At 42.9% G+C, this 20,967-nt stretch overlaps 1 protein-coding gene across 1 annotated transcript in view; it reads left to right on the forward strand.

Moving 5' to 3' along the window:
- Positions 1-20,967, forward strand: part of GPC3 (glypican 3) — a 1,007,260-nt gene that overhangs the window by 94,049 nt on the left and 892,244 nt on the right. The window contains exon 2 of the mRNA XM_077493112.1: positions 17,311-17,472. Within this exon, the coding sequence (XP_077349238.1) occupies positions 17,311-17,472 (162 nt within the window). The remainder of the gene's footprint in view (positions 1-17,310; positions 17,473-20,967) is intronic.

Here is a 20,967-nt window from a genome sequence, read left to right on the forward strand (position 1 = left end):
AGAACGAATGTGATTCGCACCGCACTGCAGTGCAAATCACATCCGATCTCTGTGCGATTCGAGTTCAGCCATACAGATAGTATGGCTGAATTCGTGCCGCACCCGCCGCACCCGCCGCAAATTCGCACGGGACCCTTTTTTTGGCCCGCAGCAGAATCGGATCGCATAGGTGTTCACACCATGCGATCCGAGTTTGCAGATCGCACTGCGATATGCGAACTGATCTGGGGGTGTCATTAACATTTCACTGACACTCCCAGCAGTTCGCATAGGGCAGTGTGAACTGCCGCCGGGAGGCATGCGATGCGGGAACCCGCCACGGATTCATGGCGTTCCCGCATCGCTCCAGTGTGAACCCAGCCTAATAAGCGATAGTTTTTCTGATCGCTGTATTAGTGTCACAGGTGACGCTAGTTAGGCAGATAGGTATTTAGGTTCGCCGCAGCTTTTTATAGCGCCAGGGACCCCCATATACTACCGCATAAAGCCCCCTGATTGCCCCCTAGTTAACCCTTTCACCAGTGATCACCATATAACTGTTACAGGTGACGCTGGTTGGTTAGTTATTTTTTTATAGTTTCAGGGCACCCGCCATTTATTACCTAATAAAGGTTTAACCCCCTGATCACCCGGCGGGTGTCATTTGTGACTGTAATAACTGTTAGGGCAGTTAGGGTTAGCCCCCTTTAGTTCTAAGGTACCCCCCTAACCCCCCCAATAAAGGTTTAACCCCGTGATCACCCCCCGTCGCCAGTGTCACTAAGGCTGGGTTCACATTGCAGCGGTTTATGAGAACGGATGTGATTCGCACCGCACTGCAGTGCAAATCACATCCGATCTCTGTGCGATTCGAGTTCAGCCATACAGATAGTATGGCTGAATTTGTGTCGCACCCGCCGCACCCGCCGCAAACTCGCACGGGACCCTTTTTTTGGTCCGCAGCAGAATCGGATCGCATGGGTGTTCACACCATGCGATCCGAGTTTGCAGATCGCACTGCGATATGCGAACTGATCTGGGGGTGTCATTAACATTTCACTGACACTCCCAGCAGTTCGCATAGGGCAGTGTGAACTGCCACCGGGAGGCATGTGATGCGGGAACCCGCCGCAGATTTGTGGCGTTCCCGCATCGCTCCAGTGTGAACCCAGCCTAATAAGCGATCGTTTTTCTGATCGCTGTATTAGTGTCACAGGTGACGCTAGTTAGGCAGGTAGGTATTTAGGTTCGCCGCAGCTTTTTATAGCGCCAGGGACCCCCATATACTACCGCATAAAGCCCCCTGATTGCCCCCTAGTTAACCCTTTCACCAGTGATCACCATATAACTGTTACAGGTGACGCTGGTTGGTTAGTTATTTTTTTTATAGTTTCAGGGCACCCGCCATTTATTACCTAGTCTCACTAGTGTACCCCTAAATTTAGGGGTGTCTACTTTCCAAAATGGGGTCATTTGGGGGGGGTTTGTGCCATCTTGGCATTTTATGGCCTTCAAAACTGTAACGCCCTTAGAAAGCCTGAAGGCGGTGCTTGGTTTTCGGGGCCCCGTACGCGGCTAGGCTCCCAAAAAGTCCCACATATGTGGTATCCCCGTACTCAGGAGAAGCAGCAGAATTTATTTTGGGGTGTCATTTCACATATGCCCATAGCATGTGTGAGCAATATATCATTTAGTGACAACTTTGTGAAAAAAAAAAAAAAAAAAAAAATTAAAGTTTGTAATATTCCCGCAACTTGTGGCAAAATATAAAATATTCCATGGACTCAACATGCCTCTCAGCAAATAGCTTGGGGTGTCTACTTTCTAAAATGGGGTCATTTGTGGGGGTTTTGTGCCATCTTGGCATTTTATGGCCTTCAAAACTGTAATAGGTAGTGAGAAGTGAAATCAAAAATTTACGCCCTTAGAAAGCCTGAAGGCGGTGCTTGGTTTTCGGGGCCCCGTACGCGGCTAGGCTCCCAAAAAGTCCCACATATGTGGTATCTCCGTACTCAGGAGAAGCAGCAGAATTTATTTTGGGGTGTCATTTCACATATGCCCATAGCATGTGTGAGCAATATATCATTTAGTGACAACTTTGTGTAAAAAAAAAAAAATTATTTTTTTGTCATTATTCAATCGCTTACGGGCAAAAAAATAAAATATTCAATGGGCTCAACATGCCACTTATCAATTTCCTTAGGGTGTCTACTTTCCAAAATGGGGTCATTTGGGGGGGTTTTGTACTGCCCTGCCATTTTAGCACCTCAAGAAATGAGATAGGCAGTCGTAAACTAAAAGCTGCGTAAATTCCAGAAAACGTACCTTAGTTTGTAGATGTGACAACTTTTGCGCAAACCAATAAATATACAATTATTGACTTTTTTTTTACCAAAGACATGTGGCTGAATACATTTTGGCCTAAATGTATGACTAAAATTGAGTTTATTGGATTTTTCTAATAACAAAAAGTAGAAAATATCATTTTTTTTCAAAATTTGCGGTCTTTTTACGTTTATATCGCAAAAAATAAAAATCGCAGAGGCAATCAAATACCATCAAAAGAAAGCTCTATTTGTGGGAAGAAAAGGACGCAAATTTTGTTTGGGTACAACATTGCATGACCGCGCAATTACCAGTTAAAGCAGCGCAGTGCCAAATTGTAAAAAGACCTCTGGTCATTTACCAGCAAAATGGTCCGGTCTGAAGGTGGTTAAACGTAACAATCTTTCAGCCTCATCAGAGGTTCCTACGGTTTGCAGTAGAGGAACGTCATTTGCAGTTTGTGGCTCTACCCTTCGGGCTTGTTACAGCTCCCACGGTGTTCACAAAGGTCCTAACACCAGTACTGGGCCTTTACAACAAGACATCTTGTTCATCCATCAACGTCCGTCTGGCTGATGGACCTTCAGGATTGCCCTATCATAGTTCAGTCCGACAATGCCACTGCAGTGGCCTATATCAGGGATATGCAATTAGTGGACCTTCAGATGTTGCAAAACTACAAGTCCCATCATGCCTCTGCCTGTGGGTGTTATGCTTGTGGCTGTCAGAGTTTTGCTATGCCTCATGGGACTTGTAGTTCTGCAACAGCTGGAGGTCCTCTAATTGCATATCCCTGGCCTATATAAACCACCAAGGTGGTACCAGGAGCCTTTCATCTCTAAAGGAGGTGAACCACACTCGCCTCGCTCTACTTGCCTGGGCAGAGACACGTGCCAATTCTATCAGCAGTCCATATCCCAGTAGTAGAGAACTGGAAGGCAGATTCTCAGCCACCAGCAGATCTGCCTGCAGGAATGATCCAAACACCCAGGGGTGTTCCAGGAAATTTGCCAATGTTGGGGATGGTCAGTGGTCGACCTACTGACATCCAGGTTCAACAACAAGCTACAGCAGTTTGTTTCTCAAACAAGAGATCCTCTGGCAATAAAAGCAGATGCTCTGGTAGTTCCATGGAGCCAGTACTCCCTGGTTTATGCTTTCCCTCTGATCCCTGTCCTTCCACATTTCTTTGGATTTGGAGAGAGGGTTCCAGTCATTCTGTTGGCACCAACTTGGCCCAGAGGGCCCTGGTTCCCAGAGATTGTGATACTGACAATAAACGGGCCATGGACGCTTCCATGTCAACCCTGATCTACTGTATCAAGGTCCTATATTTCACCCCAATTTACAGTCTCTAAATTTGAGGGCATGGCTATTGAAGCCAGGGTGTTAAAGGACCGTGGCATCTCGGGACCAGCGGTGTCTACCCTAGTGAATGCTAGATAAAGCAGTCACTAGGAAGATCTATCATCAGGCCTGAAAGACTTGTATCGCTCGGTGAGAAGCCAGAAAATTATATCTTCTGAAATATGTGATTGGGAGAATACTTTCTTTTCTACAGTCAGCTGTGGAAATCAGATTGGCTTTGAATACAATCAGAGGTCAGATTTTGGCCCTGTCAGTATTCTTCCAAAGGCCTTTACAACCAGTGTTAATTTTAGTCTTAGGACTAAAATGGCATTTTAGTTTTAGTCCCATTTAAGTCTTCTGCAATTGTTTTAGTTGTATTTAGTCGACTAAAATCTCCAGTACATTTCAGTAATTGCAATTTAGTTGTAGTCAATCTTTTGACTAAAAATGCCATTTTAGTCATCTCAATTGTTTTAGTTTTAGTCGACTAAAATAGTATTCCTTTAGTCGACTAAAATGTTTTAGTCGACTAAATTTAACAATGGGGATCACTTGTTTGCTTCCCCCCCATTGACTGTGTCCTTGGTACTTGAACTTGGTGCTGTCTGTGTTAGGCTCAAATGTTTTTTTATTTTATCAAGGAAATTCCCTTAAACTCAAGCTAGTCTTCCTGATGGCCATCACCTCGGCTAGAAGGGTGTCGGAGTTGGCGGCCCTTTCGTGCGGGGAGCCATACTTGATCCTTTACTACGACAGGGCCATGTTATAACCTGTTCCATCCCTTTTGGCAAAAGTAGTGTTGACCTTTCATTTAAATCAGGACATTATTTTGCCGCCTTTTTTTTCTCTCAGCCTCATTTGGCGGAAGAGACGCCTGCATTCTTTGGACGTTGTCCAGATCCGTGGAGATCCAAGGATCAGACTCCTTTTTTGTTTTACCAAAAGGACCCAAAAAGGGGCAGGCAGCTTGGATCTGTCAATTGGTCATTCAGGCCTATGGTCTGAAAAGTAAAGCTCCTCCCTTTAGGGTGAGAGCTCATTCTACCAGGGGTGTAGGAACCTCCTGAGCTTTTCGCCATCAGGTATCTGTGGCTCAGATTTGTAAGGCTGCTACCTGGTCTTCAGTGTAATACGCTCACAAAAATTTATCAAGTGGATGTTCCAGCAGCTAAGGATTCGGCTTTTGGCCGCAGTGTACTGTGGGCTGCCGTATAAGGTCTGATGGCTATTGTTTGGCAGAGTGTTTTTCCTCCCCTCAAAGCTATTGCTCTGGGACATCCAAGTAGGTAATGAATATTAGCCCAACTCTGTGTCTCAAAAAGAAAATACGATTTTTTTTTCATCATACTTGCCTGTAAAATCCTTTTCTTTGAGTACTTCATGGGACTCAGAGGTCCCTCCCCACTTTTTTGAGGATTCAGTTCTTGCTACAAAACTGAAGTACTTCCTGTATGGGAGGGGTTATAGAGGATCACTTCCTGTCTAAAGACCTTTGGTCTACCAGTGTCCATTCACCTGGAGATGAAGTATAACCCAGTAGGTAATGAATATTAGCCTAACTGTGTCCCATGGGGTACTCAAAGAAAAGGATTTTACAGTTAAGTATGGAGGCCCCCAGATCCCAGCCCCCCACCCTATGTGAGTATGGGTTACATTGTACCCTTACCCATTCACCTAAAAAAAAAAAAAAAAAAAAAAAAAGTACACAGGTTTTTAAAGTAATTTTATTAAGGCAGCTTCGGCATCGCTTCCGATTTTTCTTCTCCCCTCTCCGGCTGCTCTTCCTCCACCACTGACATCTTCTGCCTTTGCCGGTTCTTCTCTGCTGATGTCTTCTAGCCCTCTCTGGTCCTTGGCCCTTTGTCTGCTGTCTTCTGCCTGAGCAGGATCTTATTCGCTGTCTTCTCACTCTTTTGCCGCATCTTCTCCTCTGGCTTCTCACTCTGTTCTTCTGATGTTGACTCGATGCTCTCTCCCGCTCTAATGCTGGGTGTGCGATGTGCCGCTACTTATATTGGCATAGGGCAGGGTCACAGGATGACATCATCCGGAGGATCCACCCCTTATGACATCACCACCCCATTTTGCCCTGGGTGGTGATGTCATAGGGGCGGGGCCTCTGGATGATGCCATGTGACCTCTCAACATGCCAATATAAGTAGTGGCACACTGTGCACCCAGCATTAGAGCAGGAGAGAGTGTCGAGTCAACATCGGAAGAAGAACAGAGGGAGAAGACCTGGCAAAAGACCAGCAAGAGAGCATACAGAGGGAGAAGTTTCGGAGAGGGCTAGAAGACCTCAGCGGAGAGGGGAGAAGAACTGGCAGAGGTAAAAGACATCAGAAGAGGAGGCAGAAGAGCCTGAAAGGAGAGAAGAAATCAGAAGAGACACAGGAGCTGCCTTAATAAATTACTTAAAAAAACTGTGTACTGTTTGTTTTATATTTGACACTTTTTTTTTGGGGGGGTGAATGGGTAGGGGTACAATGTACCCCTACTCATTCACATAGGGTGGGGGGAGGCGGGATATGGGGGTCCCATTGTTAAAGGGTATCAGAAAATACTTATGTATTGAAAAGGGCCCAGGCGCTACCTCTAGTGGCTAAAGAGGTGTGTGCATATATGTGTACAGACATAAATATATAGATACACACATAGCACCACCAACTAGAAAATCCTGATTATTATTAATGGTAAGACCCCCCAGCATCCACCAATAAATACAGGAGAGTGAAGTAGGCAAGGCAAGTGCCAAATAAACCATATAATTTTACCCTAAGGGTAAATAATATAGGTTCAGTACTTGTTAATTGACATACACTACTACCTATAATATACTAAAAATAGTAGACTATAAATACCATACCAATATCATAAGTGCATGTGTAAACCACTAAATCCAACTCATGTAGCCATATGCCCAGTATGAGCAGGCTAGTCACAAGCGGAGATATATATAAACCTAAAATGGGTATTAGTGATAAAGTGTAACTGTGCAGACACAAAAGGTGCTAAAAATACAAAAAAGCCACAAATTGTGCAAAGAATGCAGAAATTATACAATAATTAATCACATAGAAAACTAATATTATTGTGAAAAGGAAAAAAGCAAACCAAAACCAAAATAAAAATAAAAATAATTTAGTGAATAAAGTCCATAAATAAATTCATTCATAAAACAAATAATGTCCTAGAGGGTGCAGTCCAAGGCAAAATAGATATGTATGCTCAAAATCTTCAAGCAGGTGCAGTTTAAAGTGACTGGTGCTCAAATATATATAATTCAGATGACTTCCGTGCTCACTCCCTCAGCTCCCCACTCACTGGAACTTTATACCCACGAAGGGCAATCAGGCCTGTAAGTTTCAAGCAGCAGGGACTGATCCACGGAAAGAAGATCCAAAGGAGGCAATTTTCTACTCTTTTTCTCCTTTCTTGATGTATAGAGAGGGTTTTGTGAGCGGATGCTAGTAGATTGGAATATTCTCAGAGAGAAAAAAGGGGTCTCATAGTGTAGTAATTTCAGGTCTCAAATGTTAATTTTAAACCATAAGCTTTATTGGTTAACCCACCAGAGAAAAAAATTTTTTTTTAAATCCAAATAGCATAACCCCTAAAGGGGATAGTGTACAAAAAGATTACAGTCCCGGGATGACCATAAATAAATGAACAGGATCTTTTTGTATAAAAGTGGAAAAAATAACAATATAAAAATATAAAACATAAAAATTTAATTAAAATAGAAATAAAAAAGCGGAATTGTTTGCACACCTCCTCTAGCTGAAACAATTATGAGCAGAGGGAGTCCTAGGTGGACAAATATGAGCAGAGGGAGTCCTAGGTGCAGCTGTCTCTGCCGTAGGGTCACAATGAAACGACTCCAAAACATGACACCCTAGAGGAGGGTCAGTCACCGCTAGTCCTCACGGGGAATAGTGCCCTCCATAGCGGTCTGAGACTGGCAGTGCACGAACGGGGCAACGAGCGAACACGCGTATAGGGAACTAGCGTGCGCTCCACCCTGCGTTCCACCCAAGCTCAACAATCCGGAAGTGGTGTGCGTGATTGCGTCAGACGCGCTTCGTCATACGCATTTCGTCGCTCAAGACGTCCTATGACGCAATCACGCACACCACTTTCGGATTGTTGAGCTTGGGTGGAACGCAGGGTGGAGCGCACGCTAGTTCCCTATACGCGTGTTTGCTCGTTGCCCCATTCGCGCACTGCCAGTCTCAGATCGCTATAGAGGGCACTATTCCCCGTGAGGACTAGCAGTGACTGACCCTCCTCTAGGGTGTCACGTTTTGGAGTCGTTTCATTGTGACCCTACGGCAGAGACAGCTGCACCTAGGACTCCCTCTGCTCATATTTGTCCACCTAGGACTCCCTCTGCTCATAATTGTTTCAGCTAGAGGAGGTATGCAAACACAATTCCCCTTTTTTATTTCTATTTTAATTACATTTTTATGTTTTATATTTTTATATTGTTATTTTTTCCACTTTTATACAAAAAGATCCTGTTCATTTATTTATGGTCATCCCGGGACTGTAATCTTTTTGTACACTATCCCCTTTAGGGGTTATGCTATTTGGATTTTAAAAAAACTTTTTTTTCTCTGGTGTGTTAATTTTAAACCATAAGCTTTATTGGTTAACATTTGAGACCTGGAATTACTACACCGAGACCCCTTTTTTCTCTCTGAGGATATTCCGATCTACTAGCATCAGCTCACAAAACCCTCTATACATCAAGAAAGGAGAAAAGAGTGGAAAATTGCCTCCTTTGGATCTTCTTTCCGTGGATCAGTCTCTGCTGCTTGAAACTTACAGGCCTGATTGCCCTTAGTGGGTATAAAGTTCCGGTGAGTGGGGAGCTGAGGGAGTGAGCACGGAAGTCACCTGAATTATATATATTTGAGCACCAGTCACTTTAAACTGCACCTGCTTGAAGATTTTGAGCATACATATCTATTTTGCCTTGGACTGCACCCTCTAGGACATTATTTGTTTTATGAATGAATTTATTTATGGACTTTATGCACTAAATTATTTTTATTTTTATTTTTGTTTTGGTTTGCTTTTTTCCTTTTCACAATAATATTAGTTTTCTATGTGATTAATTATTGTATAATTTCTGCATTCTTTGCACAATTTGTGGCTTTTTTGTATTTTTAGCACCTTTTGTGTCTGCACAGTTACACTTTATCACTAATACCTATTTTAGGTTTATATATATATCTCCGCTTGTGACTAGCCTGCTCATACTGGGCATATGGCTACATGAGTTGGATTTAGTGGTTTACACATGCACTTATGATATTGGTATGGTATTTATAGTCTGTACTATTTTTAGTATATTATAGGTAGTAGTGTATGTCAATTAACAAGTACTGAACCTATATTATTTACCCTTAGGGTAAAATTATATGGTTTATTTGGCACTTGCCTTGCCTACTCCACTCTCCTGTATTTATTGGTGGATGCTGGGGGGTCTTACCATTAATAATCATCTGGATTTTCTAGTTGGTGGTGCTATATGTGTATCTATATATTTATGTCTGTACACATATATGCACACACCTCTCTTTAGCCACTAGAGGTAGCGCCTGGGCCCTTTTCAATACATAAGTATTTTCTGATATCTGTTATAGCTTACGATCCTCTTTATGACTGTGAGGCATAGGGGCGGCGACACCTTTTTTAGTGTTTTGTTGGTTTGTGCCGTGGTTTGCTATTACCACTATAGCGCAGTCTGGTCCTGTGTGACCTGTGTTTATTATTACCATTGTTAAAGGGGGCTACCAGATTCTGATAAGCCCCCCACAGACCACGGCAACCAATGGTCCATGTCCTCATCAACATGGGGACTTGGTGCTCTGGGGTGGGGGGGGGGGGCGCAAGACCTGATTCTGGTTTTGATTTTATTTTTTATTTTTTTTCCTGTTGGTGTTCTATTTTTCTACATGTTGGTGATCTATTTTTCACTTGTATGTTATAAGTTGCACTAAGTAAATACAGCTGGATAAAACAAAAACTGTATCTGTCGGCTCCTGCTCTACCGTTCTGAAGTTGCGGTTACGTCACTGGGGAGCGCCGACTGACGTCCGGTTTGGCTCCCAAGTGAAGTTGGAATTCGCTCACAGTAGTGTATTGCGACACACAACACTGCACCCTCCTGTCCTTGAGTTCAACTGACCCAGTGGACATTAGCCCTTCTGTATGCACAACCACCAGCATGATATTGTATAACCCATCATGGGTTTAATTTTTACTTTGTGTACAATATGGTACCATGAACAATAAACTCTTTACCTGCTAGCCTTTAATATTGGCTTGGATTATACATGTTGAGAGGCTATAGCCACCCACTCCCATCCAGATAATGCAGTTGTCCTATCCGTTTACTGCTTATGGTTACCATATGTACTTCTCTTGGTGGCTGCATCGGATTGACCCTTGGTCAGTTGACAGTGCGGTTCTCCATAGGGTTTAAACACTTGGGACACACTGTGTTTTAGGATGCTCTGCATTCAAACATTACACCTGAATCCCATAGTTTGCTCAGCCTGAGGCAAGATGCAGGCAGTGCTTGCACAAGTGGTGTGTTCAAGAGGCAGGTTGTGATTCCTAGGGGGTGTGTGACAGGGACATACTGTGCTTGGGTGGGTGGGGGGGGGGATGCATAGCTAGACAAACTACCCAATACATGTATGCTGTGTACTTGTACAGTGTCCTGTACCTTCTGAATGGCCAACTGCAAGAAGAAAACTGACCAAGCTAACACAGACCAGCTTCTATGCCTTGTGTCATCAGTTTAACGCAAGGAAGAAACTCAACTGGCAGGATCATCCATGTATTTTCATGTAAGACGTACAAAAAAAAAAGATAGACTATTATTTATAAATCCACACATAGTAACACACACGTAGCAAAAAAATAAATGTTTAAAGGGATTGTAAAGTCTCAAGGTTTTTCACCTTAATGCAGTGGTCACCAGCCCTGTCCTCAGGGCCCACTAACAGGCCAGGTTTTATGTATTACCTTGGGGAGATGCAGACTAGAATACTGCAATCACTGAGCAGCAAATGATATCACCTGTGATGTATTTCAGTTATCTTGCAAACCTGGCCTGTTAGTGGGCCCTGAGGACAGGGTTGATGACCACTGCCTTAATGCATTCTATGCATTAAGGTGAAAAACCTCCTTTGCTGCAGCGGCCCCCAGTGCCCACCCCCTTTTTTTCATACCTGAGTACATACATTCCACGATGTGCACAAGCCCAAGGCTCCAGCCGCTGTCTCTGTCCTCATTGGATAGACTGATAGCAGGAGCCATTGGCTCCCACTGCTGTCAATCAAATAGAGTGACATGGGAGCATAGGGTGGGACCGAGTCCCACTGTCTGTGTCAATAGACGCAGCAGCGGGACTTGGAAGTGCAAACGCACAGGTGCCCTCATGGAAAGCGGCTCTCTCCATGGGGGCACCCAATGAAGGGGAGGAGCCAGGAGCACTGCACGGCACACCAGAAGTGGAGGATCAGGGCTGCTCTGTGCAAAACCCTTGCACAGAGCAGGTAAGTACATGTTTGTTATTTTAAACATAAAAAAATTCTAACCTTTTACAATCACTTTTTAAGTTTAATATAAATTTTTAACATGTGCTGCAATTTTAAAAACTATTTGTTTTGTTCCATGACTGACTTTTTTAAAGTATCAGTTGTGCACATGATTCTTTGTAAATTTCATGAGCCACTGCAGTATTGTCTCACAGCTGCGGTCAGAGCTGCTCTGTATTTAAAATTGTGAAGTATTTGAAAAATTCAGTGAAGTCATAAGAAAATGGTAACCGAGAGTCTAAACATCAAAACCAGTCTGCTTTCAGTACCAGACACATTCTAAATCAAAGGCATTTATTTGACCACATGATACCTCCCATTAAAGAGGATGGCCTTTAAGATGGGGATACTGAAGTGCTGGAAGTCTACCAAGAACTCTAGATGAGGGCCACATGTCCAATGCCTCAGAACTGTTAATGTAATTGGCTGACCAAGAGTGATGTTTTTTTTGTTTTCCTAGAAAAAGATTTGCATTTACTATTTTCCAAATGTGCAGCTGGATTTTTCAGACAACTCCAAGATAATGGCTTCCCGTTGGGTCCATTCATACTTTTGTTATTTTGAAGCGGTATTCCGCCTGCAGTCAGACCACCCTCACAAAGCAAGCAGCGGACATCTATTAACCAAATATTTCTGTCTATGTTCTGCCACTGTACTACAATACACGAGTCATGGTTTCATATACACTTTTTATACCAATTTCAAATGTGGGCACTGGAGAGGAGTCAGAATCTTCTGCCATACTCCTTATTCTAGCCATGATGTGAACAAAGACTGGGAAAGAAAGTCTGTTTGGCTGAAAGTGCTTGGTTAGCCTTTGACCTGAATAAAAGCATTTACTTTGTATCAGAACTTGGGGTAACCTTCTCAGCAGCTGCATGAACTCCTGAAATATTTAACTCAGACCTTGACATTATTTCCCAGGGAGAAGACTGGCTTTTAATTAAATAGGAAAAAATTCAGGCAAATATTATGTTAAATTATTAAGCAGGCCAATTAGACAGCGTAATTCACTACAACTGGGTGTTTTATGATGTCTGGGTGAAGCTGTACCTTTTAAACAATCTAAATGATTATTTGAACTTGTGAAGTTACTATGGTGACAGAATACTTGAGGCACATTTTTATGATGCTTATCTAATTCCTTTTGTGATCATACTGTGTTTGCAATCTTGAACCTACAGGCAAACTGGCCTACTGTTTTATTTATTTATATAAGTACTTGGCAAGTTGGGGGTGTTAAATGAATACCTCAGCGGTGGAACAATTAGCCATGGAAAGCAATTTAATCGTCATGAAGTAAAAAATGAATCTTCTCATGGGAAGACCATTATACATACAATAAAAAGAGTAACATTTTTCTGTAACTCTTGCTTGAACAAGGAGTAGTTTATTTAGTGCTGTTGGTTCACAAAACGTGTTTCTTTTATTTTATTTTTTTTTTTTTTTTTTTTGTAGAACACCTATTTAGCATACATCCTGGACACTATTAAAGTGGAACTTGCATGAAAATGCAATGTCCACTAACTTTAAAGTCGACCAGTCACAATTATAAAAGGGGAAATGAAGGCATTGCGAAAATAAAGATGGATGAAATATATAAAAATACCTTGAACGCCTCTGGCGTGCTTACCTTGGTGATGGTGACTTTTGCTAGGCCCTCTCCCGTAATCATGGAAAGACTTGGGGTTCCAAATTCAGTAAGAATACACGTTCACGGTGTTGGAGAATCTTCTTACAAGTTTTGGAACCCTGAGCTTCCCCACAACTCCACGTTGAAGCCAATGACACAGTGTTTACAGAAAGCAGCTGGGATGTAAGGTTCTTTTATTGATATCCATTAGCATGGAAATAGTTTTATGTGGATCTTGCATTTTTGCAATATCTGCAATAATTTTGACATTTTATGGAAAGAACTAATTCTTACTCTAAGCATATAAAGTGGTCCCTTAGCAGTGGCGGAACTACAAGAGTCACAAAGGTCACACTTGCGGGGGGCCCCATAAGCCCAGTCTGTGAATTCACAGCAGGGTTGCTGACTGCAGTTGTAAGCAGAGAGACAGAGTATCTGTTACACTGCCTAAGGCCAGCACTGACATCCCGCTCCCCCTCCCCCCTCACACAGATGGGAGAGAGCTAGATCTACTCCTCCTCCCCACATGTGCCTGTGGCCCTGCACTCTATTCCCCAGCAGTGCTGTGCTCAGAAAGGGGAAGCTCAATGGACGGGAACAACATGGTGAATGAATGTGGAGGATACACAGACTGCATGAGCCTCCTTCCTTCCTGTCGTGAGTGAGTTCACCATCCATTCACCTCCTCCCTTCTCTTTCCTGTCTCTGAATCAGTACAATAATGTAGGAGGAATTCAGACTTAAGGGGTGCTCCACAAACTCTGATGTAAAGGGGTGCTTTGGTGAGAAAAGATCACCCTTACATCAGAGTTCCCTTTTACACCAGAGTCCACAGCTTTCCCCCTTATATCAGTGCCCCCCTCAATCAGGTTTCCGAGAGTGCCCCTTCCATCAGAGTTCCCCTTTACATTAGAGTCCACAGAGCTCCCCCTTGCAGTGTAATTATGCAGGGGGTGGAGGGGGGCCCTCTACGGACTGTAATGTAGGGGGTACTCTGTGAACCCCTGATTAAAGGGGATGCTGGGCACCATGATGTATATGGGGGCTATGGTTACCAGAGAACCCCTTGTATCAGAGTTCTCCTTTATACCAGAGTCTGCAGTATTCCCCCTTACATCAGAGTTCTCAGTATTCTTCCTTAGATCAGAGATTGTGTCACGTACCTAGTGGAAGAGCCCGACCTGCAGGGAGAGACCTCTCTTGCGGCTCTGACTCGAGGACCCTGGTAGAGTATACAAGAAGCACAAAAGTCAGGAGTGGCACGAGTGCCTGGCAGGATCAACAGCAGCAGATGGAACTGGAACCCAGGAAGCACTGTGTAGCGTAACCTCCAACAGGATCAGGAGACAGGCTGGGACCAAGAAGGAGCTGGATCAGCAGGCTGGAACAGAGCAGCAGGTAGGCAGCAGGAACCAGGACTCCGGAGCAGGAACTCGGGCTGAAGCTGGACTGCAGGCAGGAGCTAGACCAACAACTGGAAGCTGGACAGCAGACAGACACCAGGAACCAGGATGCTGAGAGCAGGGTAGTCAGACAGGCCGGGTCGGTGATCAGATTGTCAGCGGGGGTACCAAAGGAACAAGCAGGAGGATAGTCGGACAAGCTGGGTTGGTAATCGGGCAGACAGATTAGGTACCAGAGGGTCAAGCAGAAGAGTAGTCAGGCAGGCCGAGATCTGCAGGCATGGTAGGTAGACAAGCCGGGTAAGAGATCACAGGAGATAGGTTCTCAGGGTCAGGATACTCGCACACTGTAGATCAGAAAGCAAGGTCTCCATGTGACAGACAGAATTAAATGGCCCGCCTGGCGCCAACAGGCGCGCACACACTAGTGCACACACGCGCAGCAGCGCACAGGCGCGCACTAGTGGCAGAAGGCCCAGACTGTATTTCGCTGGCAGGATCTTCCTGACAGTTTGTAGCATTATTTCTTAGATCAGAGTAAGGCAGGGGTGTCCAAACGTGTGAGGTGTCTAAGTGTGTTCGAGCACTAATGCACTGCCCAACAAAAATAGTCCTGCCTTTGTGGCTGTGTGTGGTTAAGAGATGAGCTTGGGCGTGTTATTTGGATATACTGTATTTATCAGCTTTTAATACGCACCTTTACTATGAGGGAAGGTTCAGGAAAATAATTGAATTTTAAATAAAGAACTGTGAAACAAAAGAAGGGTCAGTGGCCATCTGTAGCCTCGCAAGTGACATGAATGCAGCCCACCATTGGCATGAGTGCAGCCTAATCCATGCCGATCTGTAGCCTCAGAGGGGACAGGGAGGGGGGCGGGACGAGCACCAACAGATAGCATACAGGAGAAACCCCTGTTTTCTTGGCAACCTCTAATACAAAGCCCCGCCTCCTATGATGGACAGAACAGTTGTCCAATGGCAGCGCAGGAGACAGAACTTCTATTACAGAGGCCGCTGCATAAAGAAATTCTCCTGTATGTACGACACTTATCCCGAACCCCTTCCTGTCCCCTCCAAGTGCAGCCAGAATATAGATCTTTTGTGGCCCGGTGCTCGGAGATTCGTTAAGGGCCACAAAAGATATACAAGTCCAAACTACCAGGCAGGCATTCGAAACCGGAACGCGGGCAGAACTTTGGACATGCCTGGTGTAAGGGAACTCTGCGAGTTCAGATGCAAAGGGGAGCTCTCTGGACTCTGATGTAAGGGGGGGACTCTTGTGATTAGTTCCATATTATAAATGTTATTTAATGACAAAATATATGTATAGTGTATACTACAAAAAAATTATCTGTGTGCCACTAAAGTGTTCGGGTTTAGCTTGAAGAAAGGTGGAAACCCTACTCAAGATGGCAGGAAGGGGACCTTCTGCAGAACCATAATAAAGGGACCCGTGGCCGAAATAAAGAGCCCCAGGATCAGTGGGAAGGCCACGTGAAGGCCTTCATGGTTTCTTGCAACGGGGCCCTGAAGGTTCTAGTTACGCCTGTCCCATAGTATAACCTTAATTCATTTTGTAGGCAAGATCCTTACTGTGATGAGAAAAACATCCAAAGACCAAGACATAGCTACAGATTATAGGGCCTAATGGCAGAAACCTAACTACTGTCTTTTAATGTTAGCAAAAAGTATGTCTATATCAATGCTAGGTAGTAGAAGAGCTCTCAACATAGCCAGGTGACTAATAGGAACCAGAGCTACCAAGAAAAGTTGAAGGGAAGACCGAGACAGCAGTATGGGGAATGAAGTTTGACTTTTAACCTTTTATTTTCTAGCTACCCACATCTACAAATGTCTTTTTTTTTTTTTTTTTTTTTATATTGTGGGTTTCTTTTTGTAGAACTTTAAACAACTCTTTAGTTTTTAGCTGTGTAGACACTCTGGTACTTTTACAGCCTGAGCACAACTGTATTAGGCATACAAGGTTAATTTCAGTGCTAGCCAGGATGACCAGAATCTCTAATGCTGCCACAGAACACCGTACTAAAACATGTAATGCCTCCCCCACCACCAGAACACACTGATCAGCGCTGGTCAGGTGCTGGTTTTCCAGCATGCTCGTTTGACAGAAGCTGGCCGTGAGACTGGCTTTTGTTGGACAGAAAGCTGTACACAGGGACACCATTGTCAGCTGTCTCCTGCCCAAACAACTGGTTTTTGCTTGTGTGTACCAAGCCAACGAGCAAATCTTCACTATGAAAGCTGGCCAAACAATGGCAGACTGAACAATAAAAAAGAAAATGGATTTCTCTATCCATGCTATTGAGCGTGGATGAATGACTCTCCCATTGCAGCAATTTTCTAGCAGGCTCTTTTTCTTTAGCAGTTTTCGACATGAAAACCGAGAGTAAGACTCCCACCTCAGTAATGGTGACGGTATTTTTCCTGACCCACCTATACCCCCCATCCCCATTAAGCACCAGGTATTTTGCAGCTCTTCTGATGTAGCAGTGTGGTAGTGATGAAAACCTAAAAAGAAATGGGTCCAGTGGTAGAAATTAAAGAGACTTCTAACTGGCAAAGTGACAGTCTCTGCAAAGATCTGTGTTGGATGCAATTGATTCTTTAAAATGCAAACTAAATGAAGTAACAAATAAAACCACCATTGTTTGCAAATAACTGCAAAATGCACAGTAGTAATTGAGCTCTACTGACTTTAAATGTACATTTTTAAGTTTCAGATTAACCCTTTTATGTTCCGACAAATTCCTGAGAGATTGTCTGAGTTTAGAGACTAAGCAAATCCATACTCTGCATTCACAAGAATTGACCTGATGACAACATTGTCACTCTAACATGGACATGGTGAAAAACATATCTCACAGAGGTTGTAACTACTACTGTCTCCAGAACTGATAGATAACTAATAATAATAATAAAAAAAAGCTAACCATTACCTTCCAGACAGTAATTTTTTACACCTGTTTGTGGTGATGTTTTGCAGGATCAGATCTCCAAGTCTGTGTCACAAAAACGTCAAGCTGCTGCTCAAAGAAAATGGAGGACAGATACCAAGTGGCATCCCGTGTAAACATGGAGCAGCTCATCCAGTCTGCTAGTGCCAAGCTGAAGTTCCTGATCATTCAAAATGCGGCCATATTCCAAGGTAAGATGGGATTCAGGAGCATGACACTACCATTCACAACAAAGCCTTAAGCACAATAAGTAAATGTAAAGATAAAAGAATCAAAATGGCTGGCACAGTAACCATTCTGACAGGTGCTAAAATGGTCAATGGTGGACTGAGATATTTGGGCGAGTCACCTAAAATAGATAAATGATCATTTAATTACAGCTTTGTGCTAACCTAATCAGACAGTGGCCTAGCTACATTCACCAGTCCAGTAGAGGTTACAGAACAAAAGCATATTGGTGGGTGGTGTAGGTTTCTTCACATTTGTAATTTCAGCTGCCTTTTGAAATCCATAAGGATGTGTCTGTGTCAGCATTTGACCCTTTGATCCTGCTGATTTCTATATCAAGGTTAGTATATGAAATCTTTCATCTTTATACCCTGCCTCATATTTCCATCCAGATGGATCACATACTGTTCTTGGCCATCACTAACATGTTCTGACAAAGAGTGATGAAGATTCACACATTGAACTAGTAGCACATGGTGCAGTTAATGCCAGTTTTGTGTTATCAATTCTGCTGTTGCCAGCGGAGCTATAACTAAATGATTCCTTAGGACACTTAGGATTTTTAAATAGTCATTCGCAAATCTTTGACTGTTTAGCCTGTTCAATGCTGATATTTTAGATGAGCTGAGTCCATACATACCAGTTTAATTAATTTTATCAGGCTGTGCTTTTGACATGTTTTTTACATACCATATCATTGCTTGTGGAAGATCCACTCGCTGGAAATGCACTGTGCCATATAAGCTTACAAGTATTACCCAGCTTAGAAATAAAAGTTAAAAGATCAATGTTTTGTAGTGTGCAGGATGGAATGTGACTACACAGCTGATGACCAGGCCCCCTGAGCACTGGTTCAGAAACGGTCTACACCTCAGTGCCTTGCAGTGATATTAGGTAGTGGAGGCAGCCATTTTGATGTTTCAAGTATTTTAAAGAGAACTTAATCACAATGCACATTAAATGTACTCAAGATAGAAATGAAACGCCTATTAAAAGATGAAATAACAAAAGCAGGTTGTGCGGCAATATTCTCTTTCAATCCAGAAATTTTCACGGCAGTACATTTTTCTGCCACTAGATGTCCTCAGTCTGACGGTTAACGCAATACAGCCTACTTCTCTGAGCCCAGAACCCTCCACAACGTGTGAATAGACAGTGAAAGAAGAAACCGCACTGTGATGAGCTTATCACTGTTTTCTCTGATCAGCATGCTTCTTGTCAGCACATGAATGGAATGGCTTGTGCTGCTTTTTCCTCTCACACTTCAGCCTGTTGTACAGTAACTGCAAGAGGCTGATACCTGGTCAAATTTGTCTAATTTCACTGCTTGCATTTGGAAACCAAACATTTAACAAAGTATTAAAGATTCCAGAGCTTCATTAATTTCTGTCTTTACTAGAGTTCAGCATTAAATCTACATGGCATTTACATGGACAATGCCTCCTTTTTATTCATCTTCTTCTTTTTTTTTTTTTTTTTTTTTTTATAAACTGCTTCTCCATTGTTTTAAAAACATGGCAATCTGTTCTTCTAGCTCTCTACACTTTTATATAGTTTTTGGAGAAGTCCATACATGAGCAGACTCCACATCAAAAATGCATGATGAGACGCAAGACAATCCATGCATAAGCTGTGCACCACCAGAACAAGATATTCTGTATGTGGCCAGGCTGTGTAAAAGTCTCACATGTGGTATCGCCGTACTCAGGAGGAGTAGTAGAATGTGTTTTGGGGTGTAATTTATGGTATGCATATGCTGTGTGTGAGAAATAAACTGCTAATATCACAATTTTGTGGGGAAAAAAATCTTGATATTGCAAAGAATAAAAAAAAAAAATTACAACTTCATAAAACTCACTATACCTCTTTTACTAAATGCATTGGAATGTCTGCTTTCCAAAAATGGGTCATTTGGGGGGTATTTGTACTTTCCTGGCATGTTAGGGTCTCAAGCAATGAGATGTGAGGCTGTCAGTACTTCAAGTGTGATCAATTTTCAGAGATTGGCACCATAGCTTGTGGACTCTATAACTTTCACAAAGACAAAATAATATCCACCAGTTTGGGTCATTTTTCCCAAAGATATGTAGCAGTATGAATGTTGGCCAAAATTTATGAAGAAAAATGACTAGTTAGCAAAATTTTATAACAGAAACAAAGAAAAATAATTTAAAGAACTTTCAGTCTATTTTTTTCTTTTTATAGAAAATCCATTTTCTTTCCGCCATTGGTTCCACCACAGGTGGAAGGAATGAAAATCACTAGATTTCCCCCAGGAACCCCTCTCACCGTGCTATTGTATTCTGCAGATGGGGGATCTTTCCCGGCTGGCACAATACAATGATTACTGATAATTTAGCCTCTGGCAGTAATCACATTTAGAAAAATCAAACAGGCTGGTTGTACTCATGGGGATCGATGGATTGACTTGGGTACGAGCATCCTGCCCATACATGGATTGAAATTCGTCCAGTCCCTGCTGAACCTGTTGAATTTCGATCTATGTATGGCCTGCTTAACCCTCTCCCGCGTTATAGCCAAAAGATGGCTACGATGCGGGTCTTAATTGCTAGGAGGGCGTGCATAGATATCATCCTGAGCATGCTCTGCCAGTGTGCCCCTGCAGGGCACGCGTGGAGCACTCTTTGCTCACCAATCCCGGCCCCTTACCACATAATCAGCTGTCGGCCAATGACAGCTGATCATGTGATGTAAACAGAAGATCATTAATTGTTTTTTTTTTTTTTCCTTATGCTGAGGGGGGAAAAAAGCTGATCACCAGCTTCTGTCAGAGGGGCATCAGTCCCTCACACGGAGAGGCACTACTGTTATCCAGTGCCACCTACCAGTGCCACCTATCAATTCCCATCAGTGCACATCAATGAAGGAGAACATTTCACCTGTTTTTAAAAAATTTAATAACAAACTATGAAAGTTGTTGGTTTTTTTTTTTTTCCAAAAATTTTCCTTTTTTAGTTGGCAAAAAAAACAAAAAACCAGCAGTTAAATATCACCAAAAGACAACTCTATTTGTGGCAAAAAAATTATAAAAATGTAATCTGGGAACGGTGTCGCATGACCGTGCAATTGTCCTTCAAACTGTGACAGTGCTGAAAGCTGAAAATTGGCCTGGGCAGGAAGGGGGTTTAAGTTCCCAGTAAGCAAGAGGTTAAAGACATACAGATGCATTTGGCTAGATGATAGAGCCATTGGAATACATGGAAACACTGAATGCATTTTTAGTACAGAAAAAAAAACGCACAAAACTGCATCTGGTGTGAACTGGCCCGAAATGTTTTATTGATCTGTGTATATAGTTTTTAGGTAATAATGTACTCGACAAAGTATATTAATCCATTACTTGAAAAATCTGAAATTCTATTTGGGTGTTCAGTATTCGGTCTAAAATCAGTGAAGCATTTAATCTGTCACTCTGTTCTTAAGAAAATATTTTTTGT

The sequence above is a fragment of the Lithobates pipiens genome, unplaced genomic scaffold, assembly GCF_037356315.1.
Source record: "Lithobates pipiens isolate NorthernLeopardFrog02 unplaced genomic scaffold, aLitPip1_a1.2 Scaffold_1, whole genome shotgun sequence".
In the NCBI taxonomy this organism is placed as follows: Eukaryota; Metazoa; Chordata; class Amphibia; order Anura; family Ranidae; genus Lithobates; species Lithobates pipiens.